This window comes from Geotrypetes seraphini, chromosome 7 (genome assembly GCF_902459505.1).
Source record: "Geotrypetes seraphini chromosome 7, aGeoSer1.1, whole genome shotgun sequence".
Taxonomy (NCBI): Eukaryota; Metazoa; Chordata; class Amphibia; order Gymnophiona; family Dermophiidae; genus Geotrypetes; species Geotrypetes seraphini.
The window spans coordinates 197,361,985-197,385,995 of NC_047090.1; the positions used below are offsets into that span (position 1 = coordinate 197,361,985).

General features: G+C 43.8%; 2 protein-coding genes across 7 annotated transcripts in view; one reads left to right on the forward strand and one right to left on the reverse strand.

Annotated features, from left to right (window-relative positions):
• The window catches only part of COQ6 (coenzyme Q6, monooxygenase), a 318,766-nt gene extending 296,678 nt beyond the window's left edge, over positions 1 to 22,088 (reverse strand). For all 4 annotated transcript variants that reach the window (XM_033951988.1, XM_033951986.1, XM_033951987.1 and 1 more), the window contains exon 1: positions 21,875 to 22,088. In XM_033951988.1, the coding sequence (XP_033807879.1) occupies positions 21,875 to 22,025 (151 nt within the window). In that variant the 5' untranslated portion in view covers positions 22,026 to 22,088. The remainder of the gene's footprint in view (positions 1 to 21,874) is intronic.
• A 90-nt stretch (positions 22,089 to 22,178) lies between these two features.
• The window catches only part of FAM161B (FAM161 centrosomal protein B), a 351,011-nt gene continuing 349,178 nt past the window's right edge, over positions 22,179 to 24,011 (forward strand). For all 3 annotated transcript variants that reach the window (XM_033950765.1, XM_033950766.1, XM_033950767.1), the window contains exon 1: positions 22,179 to 22,297. In XM_033950765.1, the coding sequence (XP_033806656.1) occupies positions 22,184 to 22,297 (114 nt within the window). In that variant the 5' untranslated portion in view covers positions 22,179 to 22,183. The remainder of the gene's footprint in view (positions 22,298 to 24,011) is intronic.

Consider the following 24,011-nt stretch of genomic DNA (forward strand, 5'->3'; position numbering starts at 1 on the left):
GTAAGCCAGTAATGCCACTGCAGGATTTTTCTTTACTTACAAAACCACCAGAAGTAACGTTGGAGACTAGTGCTGCCCGATTCACAATTCGAATCAGTTCACCGATTCACTTCGTGTAAATCGATTTGAAACAACAACAACAAAAAAGTCGGTTCCCGATTCGGCTGACCCTCCCCCCTCGCCCCCTAAAGCAGAAGCGGTAGCGCTGCTCTTGCTGGCTGGCCACTGCCGCACCTACTTTAGAGGGCGAGGATGGAGGGTAAGTGGGAAGTGCTGCTGTCGGGTTCCCCCCCTGGCCTCCCCACACCGTTTACCTGTGAGAAACAGCCTGCAAATAAGATCGCGATGCTAGCGATCTTTTCACTGCTTCGGAGCTGTTTCCTCCACGATCCTGCCTCTGACGTCAGAGGAGGGGTGGGACCACGGCAGAGGAAACAGCTTTGAAGCAGTGGAAAGATCGCTAGCATCACGATCTTATCTGCAGGCTGTTCCTCACAGGTAAACAGTGCGGGGAAAGTGGTGGAAAGCCGGACACCAGGGGAGGCCAGGAGGAACACGCAAGCCTTCCGTGGGGGTGTGTGTGAGCAGTCCATTGGGGTGGGGGGGGGACAGGCAGGCCTTCAGGGGGAACAGGCAGGCAGGCCTTTAAGGGGAGGGGGAAGACAGGCCTTCAGGGGGAGGTGCAGGTTTCAGGGGGGACAGACCTTCAAGGGGGGGGACAGGCCTTCAGGGGGCACAGACCTTCAAGGGGTTCAGGCAGGCAGGCCTTCGGGGGGATGCAGGCCTTCAAGGGGGGAGGACAGGCTTTCAAGGTGGGAGGACAGGCAGGCCTTCAGGGGAGGAATGCAGCCCTTTAAGGGGGGAAAGCCTTCAAAGAGGAAGCAGGCTTTCAAGGATGGTGGCACATGCCTTCAGGGGGGACAGGCAGGCCTTCAGGGGGAGATGCAGGCCTTTGGGCGGGACAGACCTTCAGGGGAGGGAGGCCCTGGTGTATAACTACACGGAGGGAGGGAGGAAAGGGGGGTTTCAAAGTGACATGCATATGCCGGACTTTGGGGGGGGGGGAAGAAATAATGGGTCTGAAAATACAGGAGAGGGAGAGAGATGATGGACAATGGGATTTAGGGAGGGAAGGAACAGAAAGGGAGAGAAGCTGGACACAAGGGATGGTGTGGAGGGGGGATAAAGATACTGGATAGGAGGGTAGTTGGGAAGAGAAAGGAAGAGATGATGGACCCTGGGGTGTTGGGGAAGGAGGGAGAGATGCTGGATAAAAGGACAGTTGAGAAAAGGTGAATCTGTGGATGGAGATAAAAAAAAAGGGAAGATGCCAGACCTCCGGGGGAGGGAAGGGGAGGACAAAGATGGCAGATGGATGGTTAGCACGGAGGGAAGAAGAAAGAAGGAGACCCTGTCAAGCAAGACAACCAGAGCCTGGGACCAACAAGATTTGAATATTGACCAAACAAAAGATAGAAAAAATAATTTTATTTTCTGTTTTGTGATTACAATATGTCAGATTTGAAAAGTGTATCCTGCCAGAGCTGGTGTTAGATCGCAAACGTGAGCTAGGATATAACAGAGAGAGGAAAAGTCCTTTTTGTTTCTTTAGTTTACACCACAGCGCCAGTGTGGTTAGGAGAAGCCAAAGGGGGTGAAAAAGCTATAAAATAAACCCACCAGGATGTTTGTAAAAAGCACCCAATTGGGCAGGAAAATCGAATCGAATTGAAAAACCAATTCAATAGGCTGAACCGAATCGAAATTTTTTTTCCTGAATCGGGCAGCACTATTGGAGACTATTTGGGACTTAGTAGTGAACTTGGGTAAAACTTGAAGGAAACTTAAAACTACCGGCGACAAGAGGACATCCACTAAAGCTCAGAGGGGGGAAGATTTCATGGGGACACCAGGAAATACTTCTTCACCGAAAGGGTAATTGATCGATGGAATGGTCTTCCAAGTCAAGTAGTCGAGGCCAGCAACATGCTTGACTTCAAGGGACGATGGGACAGACAGGTAGGGTCGCTCCAGAGGAATGCTTAATAGATGAGAGGGAGGGAGGGTTCTTGGGTGGGCAGACTTGTTGGGGCCGTCGGCCCTTTTCTGCCATCATACTCTATGTCTGTTTACAGAAAGAAGAAATCATACAACTGAAACAAGAAATTGAAATAGGTAAAAGTGAGGCTCAAAAATTGAATATGGAATTGAAAACAATAAAAAATTTTCAGGAAATGCAAATTAAAGACAGCAACAGTATTCGGCGAAAATTAGAATCTCTTGAAAATTATAATTGGGCTAATAATTTGCGGATTTTAAATTTTCCTAAAAATCCCATCACAACACCTCGAGATATGTTGAAGAAATATTTTCTTGAAGTCTTGAATGTTCCAGAACAATCATTACTTCCTTTTGTTAAAGTATATTATCTTCCTAATAAGAAACGACAGGAACAATTAGATCAAGACAAGCCTCTTGATGTTTCCAAATTGTTGGAAACTCCAAAGGAAATTCTTGTGAAACCAGCAACTTTATTAGTAACAGTGGCTCTAGCACCTGATAAGGAATGGATAATGAGGTTATTTTTTTTTTTTTTTAAATAAATCAAAAAAATTTTTGGAACAAAAAATATTGATGTTTCTGGATGTCTCCAAAGATAATCAGAGAAGAGTGGGATGAAAACAGAGGATCTAGAATCAGAAAATAATATTAAAAATTGAACTAAGGCCAGTACTGGGCAGACTTGCACAGTCTGTGTCTGTATATGGCCATTTGGTGAAGGATGGGCTGGGGAGGTCTTCAATGGCTGGGAGGGTGTAGATGGGCTGGAGTAGGTTTTAACGGAGATTTCGGCAGTAGGAACCCAAGCACAGTACCGGGTAGAGCTTTGGATTCTTATCCAGAAATAGCTAAGAAAAAAAAAATTTAAATTGAATCAGGTTGGGCAGACTGGATGGACCATTCGGGTCTTTATCTGCCGTCATCTACTATGTTACTATGTAAGAAGGAGAAAATTTTTGTTAATGAGACCAGCAGTTACTTCTATGGGTGGAGTTTTCTTTTTGCGCTATCTGTGCAAGTACATAATCAGATATAAATCCTTCAAATATGTTTTCTTTGATCCATCTCAGCTGACTTTTTTTGTCTCTAAAACGCCTTGATAAAGTATAAGATATAACAATCTCATTTTAAATGTAGAATTATTCTCCTACCATTATAGGCTGCTTCTTTTTCCTTGATTAAGTATTTTGATTGTATTATGTTTAGTCACTCAATGAATCTTGGAACCCTTATAATTGAGGACTTGAAAATAAAAGGAAATTTTTTTTTTAATTTCTTGGAATTATATTCTTTATGTTATTGTTTGTAAACTTCTGTCAATCTTTCTTTTCAAGATGATTATGCTTTGAAATGTATTTGAAAATTAAATAAAGATTTAATTATAAAAAAAAAAAAAGATTATTTTTCCGTGAGTATGGGGCATATAGTTCTTACTCCTTTATTGAAAGGCACCGACTTGAATCCGACAGTACCATCAAATTACTATCCGATTGCTAATATTCCATTATTAACAAAGATGATCAAGACTATTATTTCTAGACATCCAACTATTTAGATAAATTCTCCATTCTTTTACCATCTCAACATGGTTTTTGTCCCAATCTCAGTACTGAAATTCTATTAGGTTCTCTGATTTCTAAGGTTCAAAGTTTACCATCTCAGAATCAATATGCCATTTTGACCTTTCTGCTGCTTTTGATGTAGTTAGCCATGATATCTTGATTCAATTACTCTCAGATATAGGATAAGAAAAAGTTCTAAGCTGGTTTAAAGGATTTCTCACATTATGCTTTTATGTGGTAAACTTTGAAGGTAAGATATGCTGAATGGACGCCAGATTGTGGTGTCCCGCAGGGCTTTTCGTTGTCTCCGATTCTTTTCAACATTTATATGACCACATTAAAACACTATAAATTAAGTTCCATCGAGGCAGTGTTCACTTATGCTGATGATATCTTCAGCCTGCTAGAAGTTGATCCTAATTTGAGCAACTTTACAGCTAATATAAACTCTTGTATATCTAAATTGCAGTCGGGGTCAATTCAGGCTCATATGAAGCTTAACGCAACAAAGACAAAATTATTATGGTTTGGCCCAGAAATTGGTAATTTGCCATCTTCAGTTATCCTTAATTCCGGCGATATTTTGCAAATAGAATAATCTTCTAATTGGGTGTTTTCAATGCCAGGTAAATAATCTTACCAAAAAATGTTTCTCTAGTCTCTGTATCCTGAGAAAAGTTCTTCATCTTTTCCTTCAAGGTCATTTTGTCATTTTCATCACCCTTCTCTATACCTTTTCTAATTCTGCTATATTTTGAGATACGATGACCAGATCCGCACATAGTATTCAAGTTGCAGCTGTACCATAGAGCGATACAAGGGCATTATATCATTTTCATCTTTATTTTCATTTCCTTTCCTGATAATTTCTAACATTCTCTTTGCTTTCTTAGTCACCGCCATACATTGAGCTGAGGGTTTCAACGTATCCTCAACAATGACACCTAGATCCTTTTCCTGGGCAGGGACTCCTACCAAAGAACCCAGTATCATGTAGCTATAGTTCAGGTTCCTTTTTCTCGCATGCATCCTTTGCACTTTGAAAAGCCACCTGTTTATGGCCTTCAATAACTGAACTCACAGAAACCCAATATGCTGGTATAATTAATATATATTTTATTAACAATCAATAACAGGTTACAAGAGCAAATCCCTACAGCATATACAGCTGACAGATAGAATGCCTCAAGCGCTTGAGTATACCTCTGTCCTCCTCTCATAGCCAAAAGAGCTATCTTTTATATGCTTCTGATAGCCCAGGCCCATGTTGGTGCATATTACATTTTACCTTTTCATTGGTTAATCACATTTGTCATCATACATTAATCTATTGGTTGGTTAGTATAATGAGTGATTACATAAGAACATAAACAGATCCTAGGTCCATCAAGTCCGGCGATTCGCACACACAGAGGCATGCCAGGTGTACCCTGGCATAGTTTTAGTCCCCATATCACTCTGAGCTTCTCATAAGGAGAAGTGCATCTAGATTACCCTTACCCATGTCACTTTATGCCTCTCATAAGGAGATGTACATCTAACTTATCCTTAAATCCTAGAACGGTGGATTCCGCAATTACCTCTTCAGGGAGAGCATTCCAGGTGTCCACCACTCGTTGCGTGAAGCAGAACTTCCTAATATTTGTTCTGAACTTGTCCCCCCTTAGCTTCAGTCCATCCCTTCTTGTCCATGTCACATTGAACATTGTAAATAATGTTTTTTCCTGCTCTATTTTGTCGATTCCTTTCAGTATTTTGAAAGTCTCGATCATTTCCCCTCGCAGTCTCCTCTTCTCAAGGGAGAACAATCCCAGTCTCTTAAGTCGTTCCTCGTATTCCAAGTTCTCCATGTCCTTTATTAGCTTTGTTGCTCGTCTCTGCACCCTCTCAAGCATTTTTATATCCTTCTTTAGGTATGGAGACCAATGTTGAACGCAGTATTCCAAGTGTGGTCTGACCATCGCCCTATAAAGCGGCATTATTACTTTCTCCGATCTACTTGTGATCCCTTATCACGCCTAGCATTTTATTTGCGTTCTTCGCTGCCACCGCGCATTGCGCCGATGTCTTCAGAGTCCTATCGATTAATACGCCCAGGTCCTTTTCCTGTTCGGTTTTTCCCAGAGTTGCACCTGACATACTATACTTGTGTTCCTTATTTTTTCTGCCTAAGTGCATCACTTTGCATTTTTCCACATTAAACTTCATCTGCCATTTATCTGCCCAATTCTCCAATCGGCTCAAGTCACTCTGGAGTTCCTTACTGTCCTTCTGCGATTTGATGGCCCGGCATAGCTTTGTGTCATCTGCAAACTTGATGATCTCACTGGATGTTCCATCCTCTAGGTTGTTGATGAAAATATTAAATAAGATGGGTCCAAGTACCGAGCCCTGGGACACACCGCTAGTCACATTCTCCCAGTCTGAGAACTTCCTATTTATGCCCACTCTCTGCCTTCTGTTCTCCAGCCATTTGCCTATCCATCTTAGTATATCACCTTCTATACCATGGCCTTGCAGTTTCCTGAGGAGTTTTACATGTGGAACCTTGTCGAACACTTTCTGAAAATCCAAGTATATAATATCCACCGGTTCTCCATTATCAATTTGTCTGTTCACTGTGATACTGTGCGTCACGCCTCTTTTACTAGAACTATTCTGCTTTCCTATAAATGTCCTGTTAATATACCAAGATCCTCAACTCTGAACACCTGGACCTGACTGTGGTTACCACTGCAGTCAATCTTAAGTTTCACATCCTTATTCTTATGAAGCTTCTAACAGCTGGCCATGTTGACTTGGGTGTAGGGCTGTTTTTCACAAGAATTGATATTTTCAGCATTGCTTTCTGTTTGATTTGTTCTTCTCAGAAAAGCAGAAGTGTGCTTTTCTGAGGAACACAGAAATAGATTGTGTAAAAAGCTGACAGCTTTAGTCAAACTGTATCTTCAGCCATTTCAGCAGCCATTTTAGGCCTTTAACTGTGTTGGCCTGTTTCTGCTACGTTGGGGATTCTAGGGGGTCTGCCTTCACCTCTAGTGCACTAGAGGACTTCTCTTTACCTGTATATTCTTGCACAGGTCTTCTTCTTCTCCCCTTCCTTCTTCAACTTGCTCACATTAAATGTCATCTGCTATTTTGATGCCCAATCTTCCAGTCTCACTAGGTCCTCTTGCAATTTTTCACAATCCTCTTGTGATTTAACAACTTTGTGTCATCAGCAAATTTAATTATCTCACTAGTTATTCCCATCTCTAGATCATTTATACATATGTTAAAAAGCAGCGGTCCGAGTACAGACTCCTGGGGAACCCCACTATTTATGAATTGTGAAGAATCTTCTGTACTTTGATCTGCTTCAAAATTAATTCACTTCAGATGAAAAGAGCCTCAGAACCCCGTATGCTACTATTTGTTTTAAGCAGACATACTAGAAAGGGCAGAAAAACCTCAGTGGCTCAAAAACCTCCTATCCCAACCTAATTACTTGTGATGAGAATCAATTTATCTTTATGTCAGCTATTTAAACATTCATAATAGCTGTCTTGATCAAAGAAAACTTTATGCAAAACAACTTATCTGGATCAGGATTCTGTTTTCTATTTGTGCTGTCTCTGCCCAGTTCTGTTCTTGCCAATGAGAGCTAGCAGGTGTTTCGCTATTACAGTTGCGTCAGGGCAGTGGACTTCTTCCTTAGAGAAAATCACAAAATAAAATCAATAATAATAACTGTAAAGAACAGCCAGTAAAGTCCATTCTTCAGCATTTCAAACACACTCAGTGATATTTTCACTCGTTCACTGAGGCAAAGATGGTGTCGGACTTGAAATCATCAAACTTATGGCGTCTGACATCGGGAAGCACATTCTGCTCAGCTGTGAATATAAAATTAGCTGGCAGCTAATTCATCATGATTCTGCCACTCAATCTTTAAATTTAGACCATTCGGTTCTTCTGATTTTAAACAGAACATCCATTCTTGCTCTTTACGTACTAGAGCTAGCTTTTGATCTCCCCTTCAGATCATCGGTGGCAGATGATCCATGATGACACATTGAAACTCAGTTGCAGCATGTCCAGCTTTAACAAAATGCTGTACCAATGGTTCAACTAGCCTATTATAGGCTAGACTGCTTCTGTGCTCACCTACCCAAACTCTGAAAGGTCCGGAGGTTTGCTCTATGTATATTTTAGGGCAAGAGCAAATTATTCCATCGACTACAAATGAAGTACTACAAGTTGTTTGATGCCTTACGATATATTTCTCTCCCGGAGTAGGATGATGAAAACTACCTCTATGTTCCATGGTGGAGTCACATGTTTTGCACCTGCTGCATTTTGTGTGACTACCTTCTTCTCACTTAACTTCATGGTTGTATCTGAAGGACATAAAATTTATTTTAAATTTTGTTGACGGCTGTATGCTATCCTCAAACATTTGTCCTTAAAAATAGGGCGTAGTTGAATTATGGACCAATGTTTTCTTAATATTCCAGCCACCTCACCTATGCCACCACCAAAAGGTCCAGTAATAGGTCTCTGGAAAAAATTGATTAAAGAGAGGTATTGACAATGATATATTTTTTCTCTTTGCCTGTATATTTTATTGGAAGATTGAACCCCATTTACATTACATTACATTAATGACTTCTATTCCGCTTGTACCTTGCAGTTCTAAGTGGATTACATCAAAAAGATAACTGGTCATTTCCAGGAAGAGGAATACAATTAAAGACGTTGGGCCTAATACATCAAAACGATAGCTGGACGTTTTCAGGAAGAGGAATACAATTAGAGGCGTTAGGCCTAAATCATGTTTTAAAGGGAGGATACTAAGAGGGGGAGAGAGGGGAAAAGAGAGGGGGTTAGGAAATTAGGATGAATTTCTTGAATAGTATGGTTTTGATTTCTTTTCGAAAAGCTTTGAGGTCAGTTGAAGCTGTCAGTAGGTTGGTGATGGAGGGGTCCAATTTAGCTGCATGTGTTGCAAGTAAGTTGTCGAACATCTTTTTGCGTTTAGTTCCTTTAAAAGGGGGGTAGGAGAAATAGGACTGGGTTCTCCTCTGTCTGGAAGAGAGGTTCCTGTTTAGGCGGTTGTTTAGGTGGGAGGGTGCCGTTTCGTTTAATGTTTTGAATAATATGCAGTATAATTTGAATTGGATACGGGCTTGTACTGGAAGCCAGTGTGAATCTAGGAAGGCGTTGGTGATGTGGTCAAATTTTCCAAGGGAATAGATCAGTCTGGGATGTAACACAAGTATAGGAAGTTAATCAGGTAATGAGTATAAACTAACCTGGTCGTGCATGTGCAAGACCGGAGGGCTAGGACTTCGATAGGAAGGCAGGACTTAAATGGGAAACCAAGGTGGCAAGGGAGCCCCTTCTGATGATTCAGACAGGTCTTGACCTGTTTTGGGCCGCCGCGGGAGCGGACTGCTGGGCAGGATGGACCTGTGGTCTGACCCGGCGGAGGCACTGCTTATGTTCTTATGTCTGAGGGCAGTGTTCTGGACGGTCTGTAGTTGTTTTAATAGGTATGTGGGACAAGGAAGGTAGAGGATATTGCAATAGTCCATTAGACTTAGGACTAGGGATTGAACTATGAGTCTGTATTGTTCTTTGCCAAAGAATTTTCTAATTTTGCGAAGGTTGCGCATGGTAAAGAATGCTTTTTGTTTGATTTTGTTGATTTGCATCTGAAGAGTGCAACATCTGTCTACTGTTACCCCAAGGAGTTTGAGGGCGGGCTGTATAGGATATTTGGTGTTTTTTATTTCTAGTTCAGTTATAGAAGGGGTTTTATCCTTTTCAAGCAGTAGAAATTTAGTTTTGTCTGGGTTGAGCTTCAGCTTGTGATCTGTCATCCATTTTTCCACTGTTTCTAGAGTTTTTACCAGGTTATCTGTTGTAGTGGGGTCTTGTGAGTCAAAGGGAAGGAGTATGGTTATATCATCTGCATAGCTGAATGAGGTTACTTCGAGTTTGTCTAATAGGGTACCAAGGGAGGAAATGAAGAGATTGAAGAGCATGGGTGACAGTGGTGAGCCTTGACGTACTCCGCAGGGATTGGTCCAGGGTTCCGATATGAGATCCTTTGTTTTTACTTTGTATGTTCTTGTTTTGAGGAATCCTTGGAACCAGTTGTATACTCCGCCTGAGATTCCTATTGCTTCTAATATCTGAAGAAGTATAGTGTGGTCTACCAGGTCAAATGCGGCGGAGAGGTCAAGTTGAATTATCAGCATCCTTCTTCCTTTGCTAAGGTGCTGTCGGACTATATCTAGAAGGGAAACTAGCAGTGTCTCAGTGCTGTGGTTGGATCTGAACCCTGATTGAGTTGGGTGGAGTAGGTTGTGGTCTTCAAGGTAGTTGGTGAGGTGTTGGGCAACCAGACCTTCAATTAGTTTAACATATAATGGAATTGAGGCGATGGGTTGGTAGTTGGAGGGGGTGTCAATTGGACCTTTGAGATCTTTCAGTATTGGGGTGATTATGATTTCTCCTAGGTCTTGTGGGAATTAGCCTTCCGTGAGCGTTGTTTGGATCCATTGCAAGAGGTAAGCTCTAAATTTAGGGGAGGCATTTGTTAATAGATATGAGGGGCAATTATTCAGGTCGCATGACGCTCGACTGTATTTATTGTAGAGTCGGTTTCTCTCTGTTTTCTGTCTTTCAACCAGTTCTCAAACCATAAAGCACAGTTATTTCCTGTAACAGCTGTTATCCAGGGACAGCAGGCAGATGGAAAAATTATGTTCTTACCTGTTAATTTTCTTTCCTTTAGACGCAGCAGATGAATCCAGAGACCAATGGGATAGCACACATCTACCAGCAGGCGGAGATAGAGAAACTGATTAACAGGTGGTCCTATTGGCTGGCACTCCTCCTGTATCTTCAGTATAGCTCCTTGCCCAAGCATCCGTAACCATCAATAGGCATAGCATGTAAAAATTTTCTTTCCCATAACAAATCTCAAAAGGCAATAATACAGAATACAACCATCAATAATAACAAACTTCGAAAGTTGGAAAAGAAAAAACTGACGGACAATATCCAGAAAGGGTGGGGCTCTGGATTCATCTGCTGCGTCTAAAGGAAAGAAAATTAACAGGTAAGAACATAATTTTTCCTTCCTTAGCAACAGCAGCAGATGAATCCAGAGACCAATGTGATGCAGCAAAGCAATCCTCAACCTGAGTGGGAAGCAAACGCCGTCTCCGCAACAACCGAAGCACTAAACGCATCTACCACATGCACCCCCACATCCAACTGGTAATGCTGAGAGAAAGCACTCTCGGAAGACCAAGTAGCCGCGAGACAAAACTCCTCCAAGGAACAAACCTCTGGACCGAGTCCAAGAAGTAGCCATTGCTCTGGCAGAATGGTCATGAAGTTCTTTCACTAACCACTTTCCTGCCATCAAGCAAGCGTAAAGAATGTCCTCCTGGACCCATCGAGCGATGGAGGCTTTGGACGCCACCATACGTTTGAGGCGTCCCGTGAAGAATACAAAAAGGTGATCTAAACAACTAAAAGTCGTTAGAAACCTAGCTTACGGAGAACGCTACGCACTTTAAAAAAAATGCAGTGAATAAAAGCACGTCTCCCCATTTCTCCTCCCATGAAGAAGGAAGAAAAATTGAGAGTGTCATAAAAGAAAGGATGACACCTCCTTAGAAAGAAATGGTGGTACCATCCGAACTGATACCCTAGATTTTGTAAATCAGAAATAGGAATCCCTGCCAAATAAGGCCTGCAACTCAGAAAACCGCGAGCTGAAGCCATGGCCACAAGAAACCCCATGTTCAACGGCACAGCCCTTTAGAATCTCAAAAGACAAGGATGAAATGAAGCCTTCGGTAAACTGCGAAGAAATACCTTAAGACTGTACTCTGGACAGGGCTTTCTAAGAGGTGTACGAATATACCGTACTCTGTTTAGGAACTGAACTACATGAAGCTGAGAAGTAAGTGAAGAGCAATATACCTAGCCCTTGTAACAAGTTAAGAATGGCACTTGAAGCTGAAGGGAATTGAACGTTAAGCCCTTGGCAATACACTTGCGCCAAAAAAGAACTCTGGAAGGATGCAAATGTTGAGAAGTACTCAAGAAAGGAAAAACCTACAAAAGGAAGCTGAAGCCACAGGTGAAGACGTCTGTATCGCCCGGATAAGAGAAGAAACAACCTGCTTCGCATAACCCTTACACGTCAGCCATGACTTTTCAAAAGCTAGGTCGCAATACCAAAGTAGTTCAAATATCCATGTTGATCGGACCCTAGGTGAGCAAATCCGGAGATACCAGGAAACTCAACAGTTCGGGCTGTCGAAAGACTCATCAGATCCGCATAGCAAGGATGGTGCAGCCAATCCAGAGATTCTACAAATACTGCGCCCTGAAAGCGAGCTTGAGATGGCAAATCCAAGTCATCATCAACCAGGGGAAAACACTGAAAAAAGATAAACCAGAGGCGAGAAAGAAGCCATGCTGCTACCCCCTCTGACTCCCACTCCCTGTGCCCGCCGAAGAAGCTAGGAAGCTTAGAATTTTGACATGAGGCCACGAGGTCTAGTTCTAGGAGATCTCACTTCCATAAAAAGAGCTGGAACGCCCGAGCCAAAATTCCCAATATCCAGAATGTAGAAGATTTCACTATTACTAACATTTACACTTTCTAGAGCGTACACAGCGCTGTACATTGTAACATACAATAAATGGGCCATGCTCAGATTTCGCGGAGAGAAAATCTATCCAAACTTTTTTCCTGACCCTTAAAATGATCTGCCAACAGAAGAGGAAGATGAGGGACCACCCACTGAAGTAGAACTACAACTTTACCCGCCAACTGAGTACATCACCTACTGCCCAGGCTGTAGAGAAATACCCCATCATAATACTGACTGAAAAGACCTTCAGCGTCATTCCGGAAAATGGTCTGACCATGAACAATTAATGAGTCACCTCTAAAGACCAGACTCCTAGAGCTGAGGATGAAAGGCACCGAGCCCCCCAATCTGACAGCCCGGGATGTTTGGTGGCCATGAGCTAGTCCAGCAAAGAGCAAGGCATGCCTTTGAAAAGAGAAATCTCGCTGATCCACCAAGTCATACGGAGCGATGTTTAAGGAGCCTACCAAATAATTGGAGCCCTGAGATACCAGGAACCACTGGAAGTGACTGCTGTAGCGTTATAATGGGAAAGCAAGCCGAAGTTCCCAGTGGAGTCAGCAACATGGATCCTAGAACCTGTACAGAATCCCATACTCTTGGTCATGGTGACCAAAGAAGAATGCAAACCTGAGACTGTGACCCATCGCCCTAGTCTCTGGGAAGAAACACATTTCTCTCCTATATGAATAAAAACATCTCCCAGATATACCTATAAATAGTACAGGAGAAAAGAGCGCTGTGCAAATTTGAAGATTCACATCCAAAGAACTGAGGAAAAGAAACCACCCTTTTCGTGTCAGTCAAATGGCCCGACTGGAAGACGTCCGAATCAAGCAGTCAGTCAAGAAGAAATTAGTGAATCGCCTGGTAGCGCCAAAACGGTACCACTGCCCACATTTTCTAAAATGTTCGTGAAGCCTTGGGTAGCTGAAATGGCATGTGCCAAAACCGAAAGCGCTGCTCCAAGAGAGGCAAGCAAACCTAGTGCCAATTTGGAGTCCATAGTGAAAATGTAAATATTCTCCCAGTTTTTCTGCAGAAATGTGTAACCCTGAGAAACTAATTCAACACAATGGGATCCAGCCTGTCCAATGCCCTTGTCTTGGGCACTATGCAGTAAGCGGAACAACGTCCCTTAGTTCCTGAAGAATTACAAGAACTGCCCTGAGAACCAGTAACACTTAAAAGGGAAACACAAAACAGAGACTCTAAGAATGAACCGGAAACCTTAGGAGGATGCAAAGTTGCAAGCATCCTGAAAAATGTTCACAGCCCCCTGACCTGACATTATAGCGTCTGATGAATCATTGGAAGAAGACAAGATCCCTTCAGAATGAAGTGCAGAAGGTCAGGGAACGGCAGGATGAGAACTGTAGGATCTGTAAGAAGAAAGAAATTCTAGGAAAAATCAAATTTCGCAATGTAAAAAGGAGTATACTGGAACCATGAAAACAGTACGAACTCCATGCAACGTGAGCGAAATACGTATGTCCTTTAAAGTGAATACGTACTAGACGCAATCAAGATGCTGCATCTACCACCCCGTGGAAAACAACAGCATCCTAACAGGTATCAGACAAAGCTCACATCGCTAATGAGAGCTTCAGGGATGAGGCTAACAGCCACATAGCGCGCACTCCTCTGCGGGTTTGATAGAATAGGTAACTGGCTCCTGGTTAGAGGGAGCTGCACAACCCTTCCTGTCTGGTCGAGGGGGGGGGTCCTTCTAGCATGTCCTGGAAGATGCGAAGTGTCATTATGCTCATAGAGAAAGCCCAAACTTGGAAACTGTTAGGCATATATAAACCTTTAGGCATATATATCCTATGCCACTACTAGACACATGCAGCGCAGCACAGAGGTCCAAATAAGAAGGACAGTTACCAATAGACAAAGGCTCAATCCGCAGGGACCCTAAGAGAGACACTGAGATACCCGTGTGAAATACAGGGCACTATCTTACTGCTGATCTCACTGTGTCGTGAGTTGCCGTATGTCGACCCAGTCCGGAGACAAATCGAGACTGGGTGACCTAGCACAGGTCAGAGTCTCTCTGGTAATCCCCTTGAGTGCTAACCCGAGTCCGATTAAACTAGCAGCTTCCTTCAAGGGAATACAGCAGTAACACAGACATATAAATCTGCCCAAGCTTGTCCCAAAGCTGGTGAAACACGTATAACTTGTCTGAACTGGAAAGGAGAGAAGTCGTGGCATGCCCTGACCGAAGTCAGCTGTAAATAAACTACCGGAAGACTGCAGCTCTCCCGCCATCGCCGGAGAACCAAGCGCACATCTGATTTTCGCTGACACATGACCGCTGCATCAAAGCTCCTAGAAACATAGTCGGATTCAAGCCCCACAAAATTTACCCTGCATAGAAAGAAAATCAGATTCGGGGAATAACTAGAAGAACGGTGTGGTGCTTTCCACAGCGCCGGAAAAAACATGTCCCATCTCATGCGCGCTGCTATAAACCGGCACCTGCACAATCAGCTGCACATGGCCGCGACAAACACCGACAAAAGAGAGCCTCGGAATAAACAGGACTACTACTGCTGCACTGAAACCCAACGAGGAGAACAAGTGCGAGCATGAAATCGCATCGCTACTGCCGCGCTGTAACCAACAAGGAAACCAAGCACGTGCATGCAAAGGACGGGAAAGTCCAGGCTCCCTCAACGGATTTCTAGTCATAAAACTTAGCCTCAATAAAATATCCATTCTTTAAATATATGATGACCGAATCCACAGTACTAAGACTCCCAAACAGAACCTTTAATTCAAACAACAGTAAAAAACACATACATACTCACAAGCTTGTTGTTAGGGCCGGTTGAAGCCAGTAAGAGCTGGTTGTGCAGCACTAACAGCGCAGAATGTAGCAACTGTGGTCTCCCCCTTTTTTTTTTTAAACAGAGAAGGGAAAGAAGAAAAAAATTGAGACCCAGTCAAACCCCCTACCAATGAAGGAAGGGTGAGGCAGGGACCTGGGATGGCCCAGGTGTAACCCCTAAAGCCGACACCTTTCAGCCAGATACCCCTGTCTCACTGAAAAGAAACCTCATCAGGAGAAACAGAATGGCATTCTCACTGAAGATAAACCTCAACAGGAGAAAATAAAGTTCCAGTCACAGCCAGAATCCAGGAGTTATTCGAATAGTGACTATTACCTGCTGGGAGATAGAGCATACTGGAGATACAGGAGTGCCAGCCAATAGGACCACCTGTTAATCAGTTTCTCTATCTCCGCCTGCTGGCAGATGTGTGCTATCCCATTGATCTCTGGATTCATCTGCTGCTGTTGCTAAGGAAATTTTTACATGTGGGCAACGTCATCCATGGAGCCCCAGTATGGACAGCTTAGTTGCCAATTTCTGGACCATTCTTCAAGCTTTGCTAGATCCCTCCTCATGCTATCCATACCCTCCGGGGTGTCTACCCTATTACAGAATTTGGTATCATCTGCAAATGTAACACCTTACCAGATAGCCCTTCTGCAGTATTACTCACAAAGTTGTGAAAAAGAGCAAGCCCAAGGACAGATCCCTGCAGCACTCCAATGATAACATCCTTTTTCTCATAGCAGACTCTATTTACCATCACCCTCTGTCTCCTTCCTCTTAACTGGTTTTTAACCCTTTGTAATTCCCTAATCATTATTTGTCCTGTTTGTCTGTTTTAATTAGATTGTAAGCTCTATTGAGCAAGGATTGTCCTTACATGTTAATGTATAACACTGCATATGTCTAGCAGCACTGTAGAAATGATTAGTAGTAACCCTGTCAGTCACTTTAGAGCCCATACCGAGGCCCTCAATTTATTTATCAGCCACCTATGCAGATCTCTCTTAAAGGCTTTGCTAAAATTCAAGTATAATACATCTAATGCCTCTTCCATATCCAAATGTTTCGTTACCCAGTCCAAAAAAATTTGTCTGGCAAGACATACTTCTTGTAAAACCATGCTGCCTCGGTTCCTGCAGCCCATTCAGTTCTAGTGTTATGTCACTCAGGTTAGTTTATAACATAACTCTGTTGTTAGGTGCTATCGACTCATGCTCGAGTCCTAGCGAATTGATGAATTACAGATCTAAAAAGAAATCAGTCTTGTGCTAGTCCAGAAAAGTCCTCCAATGTTATGGTTGTTTTCAACGTGTCCAGCCATCCGATTGCAGGTTGCCCTCTTACTCTTTGTGACTCTGTACAGCGCTATGTGCGTCTGGTAGCGCTATCAAAATAATAGTAGTAGCAGTAATCTCCATGAAAGTGGGAAAATAGTGGTCTCATCAAAAGCATTATAGACCCTCAACAAGAGAGGAGCCAAATAGGTAGCAAAGCTTTTACAAAATCTGTTACCAAAGCCATCCAAGCCAAGTGCTTTAGAATTAGGTAAATCCTTTATTGCCCAGAGCACCTCTTCTAATGTGATAGGTTGTGATAACGTCGGCCTACGTTAAAAAAAGCTTAAGTAAATCTACCTTAGACAGAAAATTATCAATCAGGGTATCAGAGAGTGGAGCTGCCGGGGTGTAGAGTTCAAAAATAGTGCTGAATTTGCTGGTGTATAACCTGTGTGTCAAAAGACAGTTCCCCCCCCAACCATCATCTATAATCCGAGCAGTATAATTTTGTTCTCTGCGTTTGCAAAGCTTTTGAGCTAATAATCGGCTAGCCTTATTATTAAATTCAAAATTGTTTTGTTTTAGTCTATTCATTAACTCTAACTCATGCAATTAGTGTTTCACCTCTTTCAGTTTAGTCCAAGGTAGGGTTTTATGACCAACGGTTCATAACTTATGTTCAGTAACCACTATTTTGTGCTCTAAGATGGGATTCCTGTTTCCTCTTTTTTTTTTTTTTTTACTTCAAGTGAGCCTGTAAGGAAATATTACCTCACATAACTGCTTTTAAAGATTCCGAGGGTAGCAGGCTCCATGCCAGAAGTATCATTATGGTCCAGAAAATCTCACAACTGAGACTCTAGGAGCACAATATTATCAGAGTCTAATAAGAGGGAGTCATGTAATTGCCAATAGCACCTACCTACCTACTTTCGGTGGGCCTCCTGAAACTCAATTCTGATACTCTGTTCACCAATATTCAAATCCAAGCTAAAAGCCCACTTTTTTGAAGCTGCTTTCAACTCAACTCCCACTCACTGTCAAGATACCTATACCCATTGTATCATTCCTTCTGCAAGAAAATCCCCAACCCTGAGATGTCCTGTCTGCCCAAATTAGATTGTAAGCTCTTCTGAGAAGGAACAGTCTATTGAATGTTAAATGTACAGCACTGCATACATCTTGCAATGCTATATAAATGGATTCAATTATTATATTCTCTAAAAAAAACAAAGAGAACCACAGAAATTAAAGACTTAAAACGCTTTTCCTTCATTAATCAATTTATTGTAAACAATTTAGGCTACAGGTCATTTAGCAACTCAATTTTACAAGTTAATGAAATCTTTACTTTTTGAAAATCTAACAAGGTACAGCACAAATGAGAGGAAGATTTACAATACTATTTCTCTAATAGTGACTGCGCAAAATTTTGGAATGTAACCTTTTCATCAAGGTCAGCAGCTATCACACAAACAATGTTTTATATAGCTCATAAATCACATTGGACACCAATTAAGTTACACCAATTAAGTACTCCCCCGATATTCACAGAGGTTCTGTTCTAGGAACCCCCGTGAATACGGTTTTTAACAGGGTTAGACAAGAGAGGGCAGCCGGAGAGCCAGCGAGTGAAGGAAATCACTCGCGGTATGCTCCCACCGCCTCTTCCTGTACTAAAGTTGGGCCTCACAAATCAGGAGCTGCGTGTCAAAGCAGCTCCTGATTGGTGAGGCCCGACTTTAGTACAGGAAGAGGCGGTCTGAGCATACCGCGAGTGATTTCCTTCACTTGCCGGCTCTCCGGCTGCCCTCTCCTGCCCGTTCATTTGCAGTCGGAAAATATCACGAATGACCGGGACTGCGAATTGCCGACCACAAATTCACGGGGAAGCACTGTATATCAATCCATTATTTTCTCATTCCTGTTGGTCTTGTAAAACTGTGTTAGTAACAATAAAACATGTTTGAATGTAAATTTGTTCAATTCTATTGGAAAGAAATATGGAATACTATTTGCTCACTACTTTTATTTGACAAATGAACCAACATTACTGAAACTCGTGCATAGAAACATTATTGCAGAAGCTCACGTAAACCACTCAGAATTGACCAGCCAGTCATTAGTAGCGATACATAAGCCTTCAATAAACAATATATTATCTTGCGATTTATGTTTCCAAGATATCTTAACTCAGCAACAATGCCTATTTCTTTGTTATCCACTGCTTTAAAAATTATCTTAAACTCTTGGAAGGATTTATCCAAATTACATTACAGTGGTGCCTCACACAACGAACTTAATTGGTTCCAGGAGCAAGTTTGTTATGTGAAACGTTCGTTATGTGAAACGCGTTTTCCCATAAGAATACATGTAAAAAAAAATAATTCGTTCTGCAGCATAAAATATGCTAAGATGACATAAAAAAAGATAAATTTTTGGTTATTATTTTTATTTAGATACATCTAAAAACATAATTGTTTTTTAAAACAACACACATTTTTTAAATTTAAAGACAGACTAAGTAGAGTCTAATTTTACAGTGAGAGAGGGCAGAGTCTCAGCGGCAAAAACTGGGACTTAACTGTTCATTTTTTTTTTTTTTCTACCGTGTTTCCCCGATAAGGCAGGGCCATCAAATAAGACAGCCCCCCCCTTTTTAGAAAAAAATGTAAAATAAGGCACCCCCCCGCAAATAAGCCACCCACCGATACCTGCGCTTACCCGAATCGGGTGGTACGGTGGGTGACTCCGTGTGGTAACCTGGCACCCCCGACACGATCGGGGCAAGAGGGAGCTCAAGCCCTCTTGCCCCCCGACTCCCCGACACGATCGGGGCAAAAGGGAGCCCAAGCCCTCTTGCCCCGCCGATTCCCCAACTCCCCGACAATATCGGGCCAGGAGGGAGCCCAAGTCCTCCTGGCCACGGCGACCCCCTAACCCCACCCTGCACTACATTACGGGCAGGAGGGATCCCAGGCCCTCCTGCCCTCGACGCAAACCCCCCTCCCCCCAACGACCGCCCCCCCAAGAACCTCCGACCGCCCTCCCAGCCGACCCGCGACCCCCCTGGCCGACCCCCACGACACCCCCATCCCCCTTCCCCGTACCTTTCTGTAGTTGGCCGGACAGACGGGAGCCAAACCCGCCTGTCCGGCAGGCAGCCATCGACGGAATGAGGCCGGATTGGCCCATCCGTCCCAAAGCTCAGCCTACTGGTGGGGCCTAAGGCGCCTGGGCCAATCAGAATAGGCCCGGGAGCCTTAGGTCCCTCCTGGGGGCAGGGCCTGAGGCACATGGTCGGGTTGGGCCCATGTGCCTCAGGCCCCGCCCCCAGGAGGGACCTAAGGCTCCCGGGCCTATTCTGATTGGCCCAGGCGCCTTAGGCCCCACCAGTAGGCGGAGCTTTGGGACGGATGGGCCAATCCGGCCTCATTCCGTCGATGGCTGCCTGCCGGACAGGCGGGTTTGGCCCCCGTCTGTCCGGCCAACTACAGAAAGGTACGGGGAAGGGGGTTGGGGGTGTCGTGGGGGTCGGCCAGGGGGGTCGCGGGTCGGGCGGTCGGAGGTTCTTGGGGGGGGCGGTCGTTGGGGGGAGGGGGGTTTGCGTCGAGGGCAGGAGGGCCTGGGATCCCTCCTGCCCGTAATGTAGTGCAGGGTGGGGTTAGGGGGTCGCCGTGGCCAGGAGGACTTGGGCTCCCTCCTGGCCCGATATTGTCGGGGAGTTGGGGAATCGGCGGGGCAAGAGGGCTTGGGCTCCCTTTTGCCCCGATCGTGTCGGGGAGTCGGGGGGCAAGAGGGCTTGAGCTCCCTCTTGCCCCGATCGTGTCGGGGAGTCGGGGGGGAAAGAGGGAGCCAGGCGGAGAGAGGGCAGTTAAGCAGTGCCTGCGCGGAAGGATGCAGCTCGGCCGACTTCGTTGTGTGAAACGAAGTTCGTTGTACGGATCAAGACATAAAGTTCGTTGTGCGCAGCGTTCGCTGTGCGAGGCGTCCGTTATGCGAGGCACCACTGTATATGCAATGGTGGAATTTAGTTTAACATATTGATATGAAACCTACTTAGCCAAAAAATCCTTATTACATTCCAATAACACTGATAAATATAGATGACATGTCTTCCACATTGCCTTAGGGCAGGGATCTCAAAGTCCCTCCTTGAGGGCCGCAATCCAGTCGGGTTTTCAGGATTTCCCCAATGAATATGCATTGAAAGCAGTGCATGCACATAGATCTCATGCATATTCATTGGGGAAATCCCGACTGGATTGCAGCCCTCAAGGAGGGACTTTGAGACTCCTGCCTTAGGGTTATAATAATAATAATAATAATAACAGCTTATATACCGCAATACTGTGAAGTTCTATGCGGTTTACAAAGATTAAGCAAAGGTACAAATTGATTGACTTTAAGAGGGGAGGAAGAAAGTGGGTTAATAGGACAGGAAATCCATTTTTGAGGAGAGAGTGATCAATAGAACAAGTTAATCGCTATAGAGGGGAGCGAGAAGAGAGGATCAGTTGTCTAGATACTTTAGGAACAGGTGTGTTTTCAGACGTTTCCTAAATTCCTCATAAGTAGTGGGCGAAAGCAATTGTTCTAGGTCTCCGTTCATGTTGGAACTTATACTTTTTTGGTCCTAACTGTTGTGAGCAACAGTACTTGTTATGTAAATTTTGCTGATTACATTGTTTTTGAAAAAAAAATCTCAATAAAATATAGACTAAAAATAAAAGAATTTAGAATCTCTCCTTATCTGAGAACGCTGTTCCCTTCTCCTCTACTGCCAATTCCAGACTTCATTCCTTTCATCTAGCTGCCCCCCATGCCTGGAATAAATTACCCGAGTTTGTCTACCAAGCCCCTTCCCTTGGTTAAAGGCAGACTAAAAACCCACCTTTTTGCTATAGCCCTTTTTGCCATAACCCTACTCCCCACCAACCCAGTCAGCAGATTAACCATCCCCCTAACTGTATTCTCCACCCCGGCATCCTATTTGTTTTGTCTCCTTCATGACTCTATAGTGCAGCCTAAGTCAGGTAACGCTCTAGAAACAGTAGTACTATAGTAGATATGTTTATAGTTTCCTTAGTGTTAGAGTAAAATTTTCTTATTGCACAGAAGCAACATGGGAGATCTGCATCTCTAAATGCTTGTTACTTGGCACTGCTGCTCTCGTCCAATATCAAGTTACCTAAAGTTTTCACCATCTGCCAATTAAAGGGTTAATCAAATACAATTTTCTTTAAATCTCCAAGTCTTCTTAAATACGAATCATATAAAACCAGGCATTCTTGGAAAACTCTTTGCGCTTTATTCGTTCGCGAATTTGAATCGAGCCGGGGAAGGGCCAAGTTTGTGCTCGTCCCTGTCCGCCTCGAACGCTTTAATAAGGGCGGAAGAGGTGGCAGGGACGGGGTCAAAGTCGTCCTTCGCCGCATTGTAGCTCTTCTTCCCTCATTTACCGAGAGCGCAGGCCATGGCTGTCCCGACCAAGCCTCCGCCGGAGATCACGACGTCGTACAGGTCACGCCCCGAACTGCTCCATCTCCTAAGAGAAGCGGCGATCCCGAAAAAGCGAGCGCTCGCCACCCGATGGGCCCGAAGCGACGCCATGACGGCCGCTCGAGAAGAAACGTTACCCGCGTCGCTGAAGGACCAATCGTAGTGCCTCAATAGCCATCGCGATTCTTATTGGCTGAGCAGAGGAGCTAATAGGAGGAAGGACTTGGTGGGGCTTAAGAGAGCGTGAGCAGAAGTGTCGGGACGTTGCCATGGCAGCGAGCAGCGTCCCTTCGTGTGGCGGAGGCATGAGCCTGGAGCCGGAGGCCGAGGCCGAGGCCGGTTGGCGTCTCTCGAGAGAACACAGGGACGTCACAGAACGTAGGGTAAAGCGCGGACCTCGCCAATCTTAGAGCCTCTTTTTCTCTTCTGCCTTTGCTGGTTGGGATACTAGGGGCGAGGACGTATAGCTTTGTGCAAAGTGGGGGCTGGGGAGGGGGAGCTTCTCTTATGTATTTATAGTTAAGTTTCTGTCAGAAATTAAGAAAGCAATTGGAAAAGAAAGATCGCTGTGTAGCCCAAGTAAGAGCGACCGGCCCTTTAGTAGGACCCACCCCCCAATCACTGCAGATGTCCTTTGCTTAACCTTTGAAACTATTCAAAGGTTCCGACGCGGACCGTTTTGCCGTCTTTTTCAAGGAAACCCAAAAGGCTTTTGTTTCACTTATTTGAGGCAAAGATGTGGTGGTTACGCTTCAACATTCAAAAAATCTATAAATGAAAAACATTCACTAAATATCCACAAATAGACACCCATTCCACATTTGCTGCCTTTAATTGTGCATAAACAAGCATGTCTATTTGTGGATATTTATAGTAAACGTTTTTCATTTATAGATTTTTTTTTGAATGTTGAAGCGTAAACATACATAATCATATATACAAAACATAATCAGTAAAACATTAACTACTCACTACTCCAAAGCTGTCTAACTTACTAAAACTAGCACATGGTGATTGAATGAAAGAGAGGAATCTTAAAAAGATTTCCCAAGACTCGGGAAGAGAACTGTATTAGTAAAACTTCTCCAATATTCTGCAAAATTGAAAGTTCAGGGCCAAACCATAGCAGTTTGGTCTTTGTTATATTTAATTTAATTTGAACTTGAGAAGACCAAGACTGTAGTTTGGCAATACAGGAACTGATGTTAGTAGAGAAGTTATTTAAGTTAGGATCTTATCATCAGCATAGGTGAATATGGTTTCAGTAAGATTTAATGGGTAAAGATTTAGTGTAGTCATGTAAATGTTAAAAATAATAGGAGATAATTGTGAACCCTGAGGGATGCCGCAGTCTGAAAACCAAGCAGCAGATGTTGTGCCCTTAGAGCTTGGAAGGCCGGCTCGAGCTTGGAAAGCGAGAGCAGAGGAGCAGCGAAGAGTAGGGGAGAGAGAAGGAGTCTAAAGGCAGGCTAAGAGGCAGAGAGGGAAGGAAGCTGGGGGCAGCGGTGATGAAAGGTCACTTAGGGCAGCCAAAAACCTAGAGACTTGAAGAAGGCACAGATAGTTTATTAGCATACGTATGCGACTCCCGAGCTCCAAGCTGGCTTCAGAAGTGCCGAAAACAGGACGTTACAGAGATATTTATACATTCTTCTGGCTATACAACTGAATTCTAGAAAAAACGTTTAAGAACATAAGAAGTTGCCTCCGCCGAGGCAGACCAGAGGTCCATCTCGCCTAGCAGTCCGCTCCCGCGGCGGCCCATCAGGCCCACTGCCTGAACAGTGGTCTCTGACTAATTTGATAAATTACCTCTAATCCTATCCCTATAACGTGTTACTTTTCTTAACAATCATTGGTCCTCAGCTCACACTAGCAGGTCACTAGCAAGTCACTTATCTAGGCCCTGCAGTCTTTCTGTTGCATGTCGTTTATGCTGAGATAGCCATAAGAAGTTAGAATGTCCAAGCTAACACTCAGTACAGGCAGGCTAGAACATGAGATAAGTTAGGTCTGCAGCTAAACATAATTCAGCATTTTATTAAAGAGAAAACTTAGTTCAACACTTAAGAAACCAGTCCCAGACTCCTTCAGTAC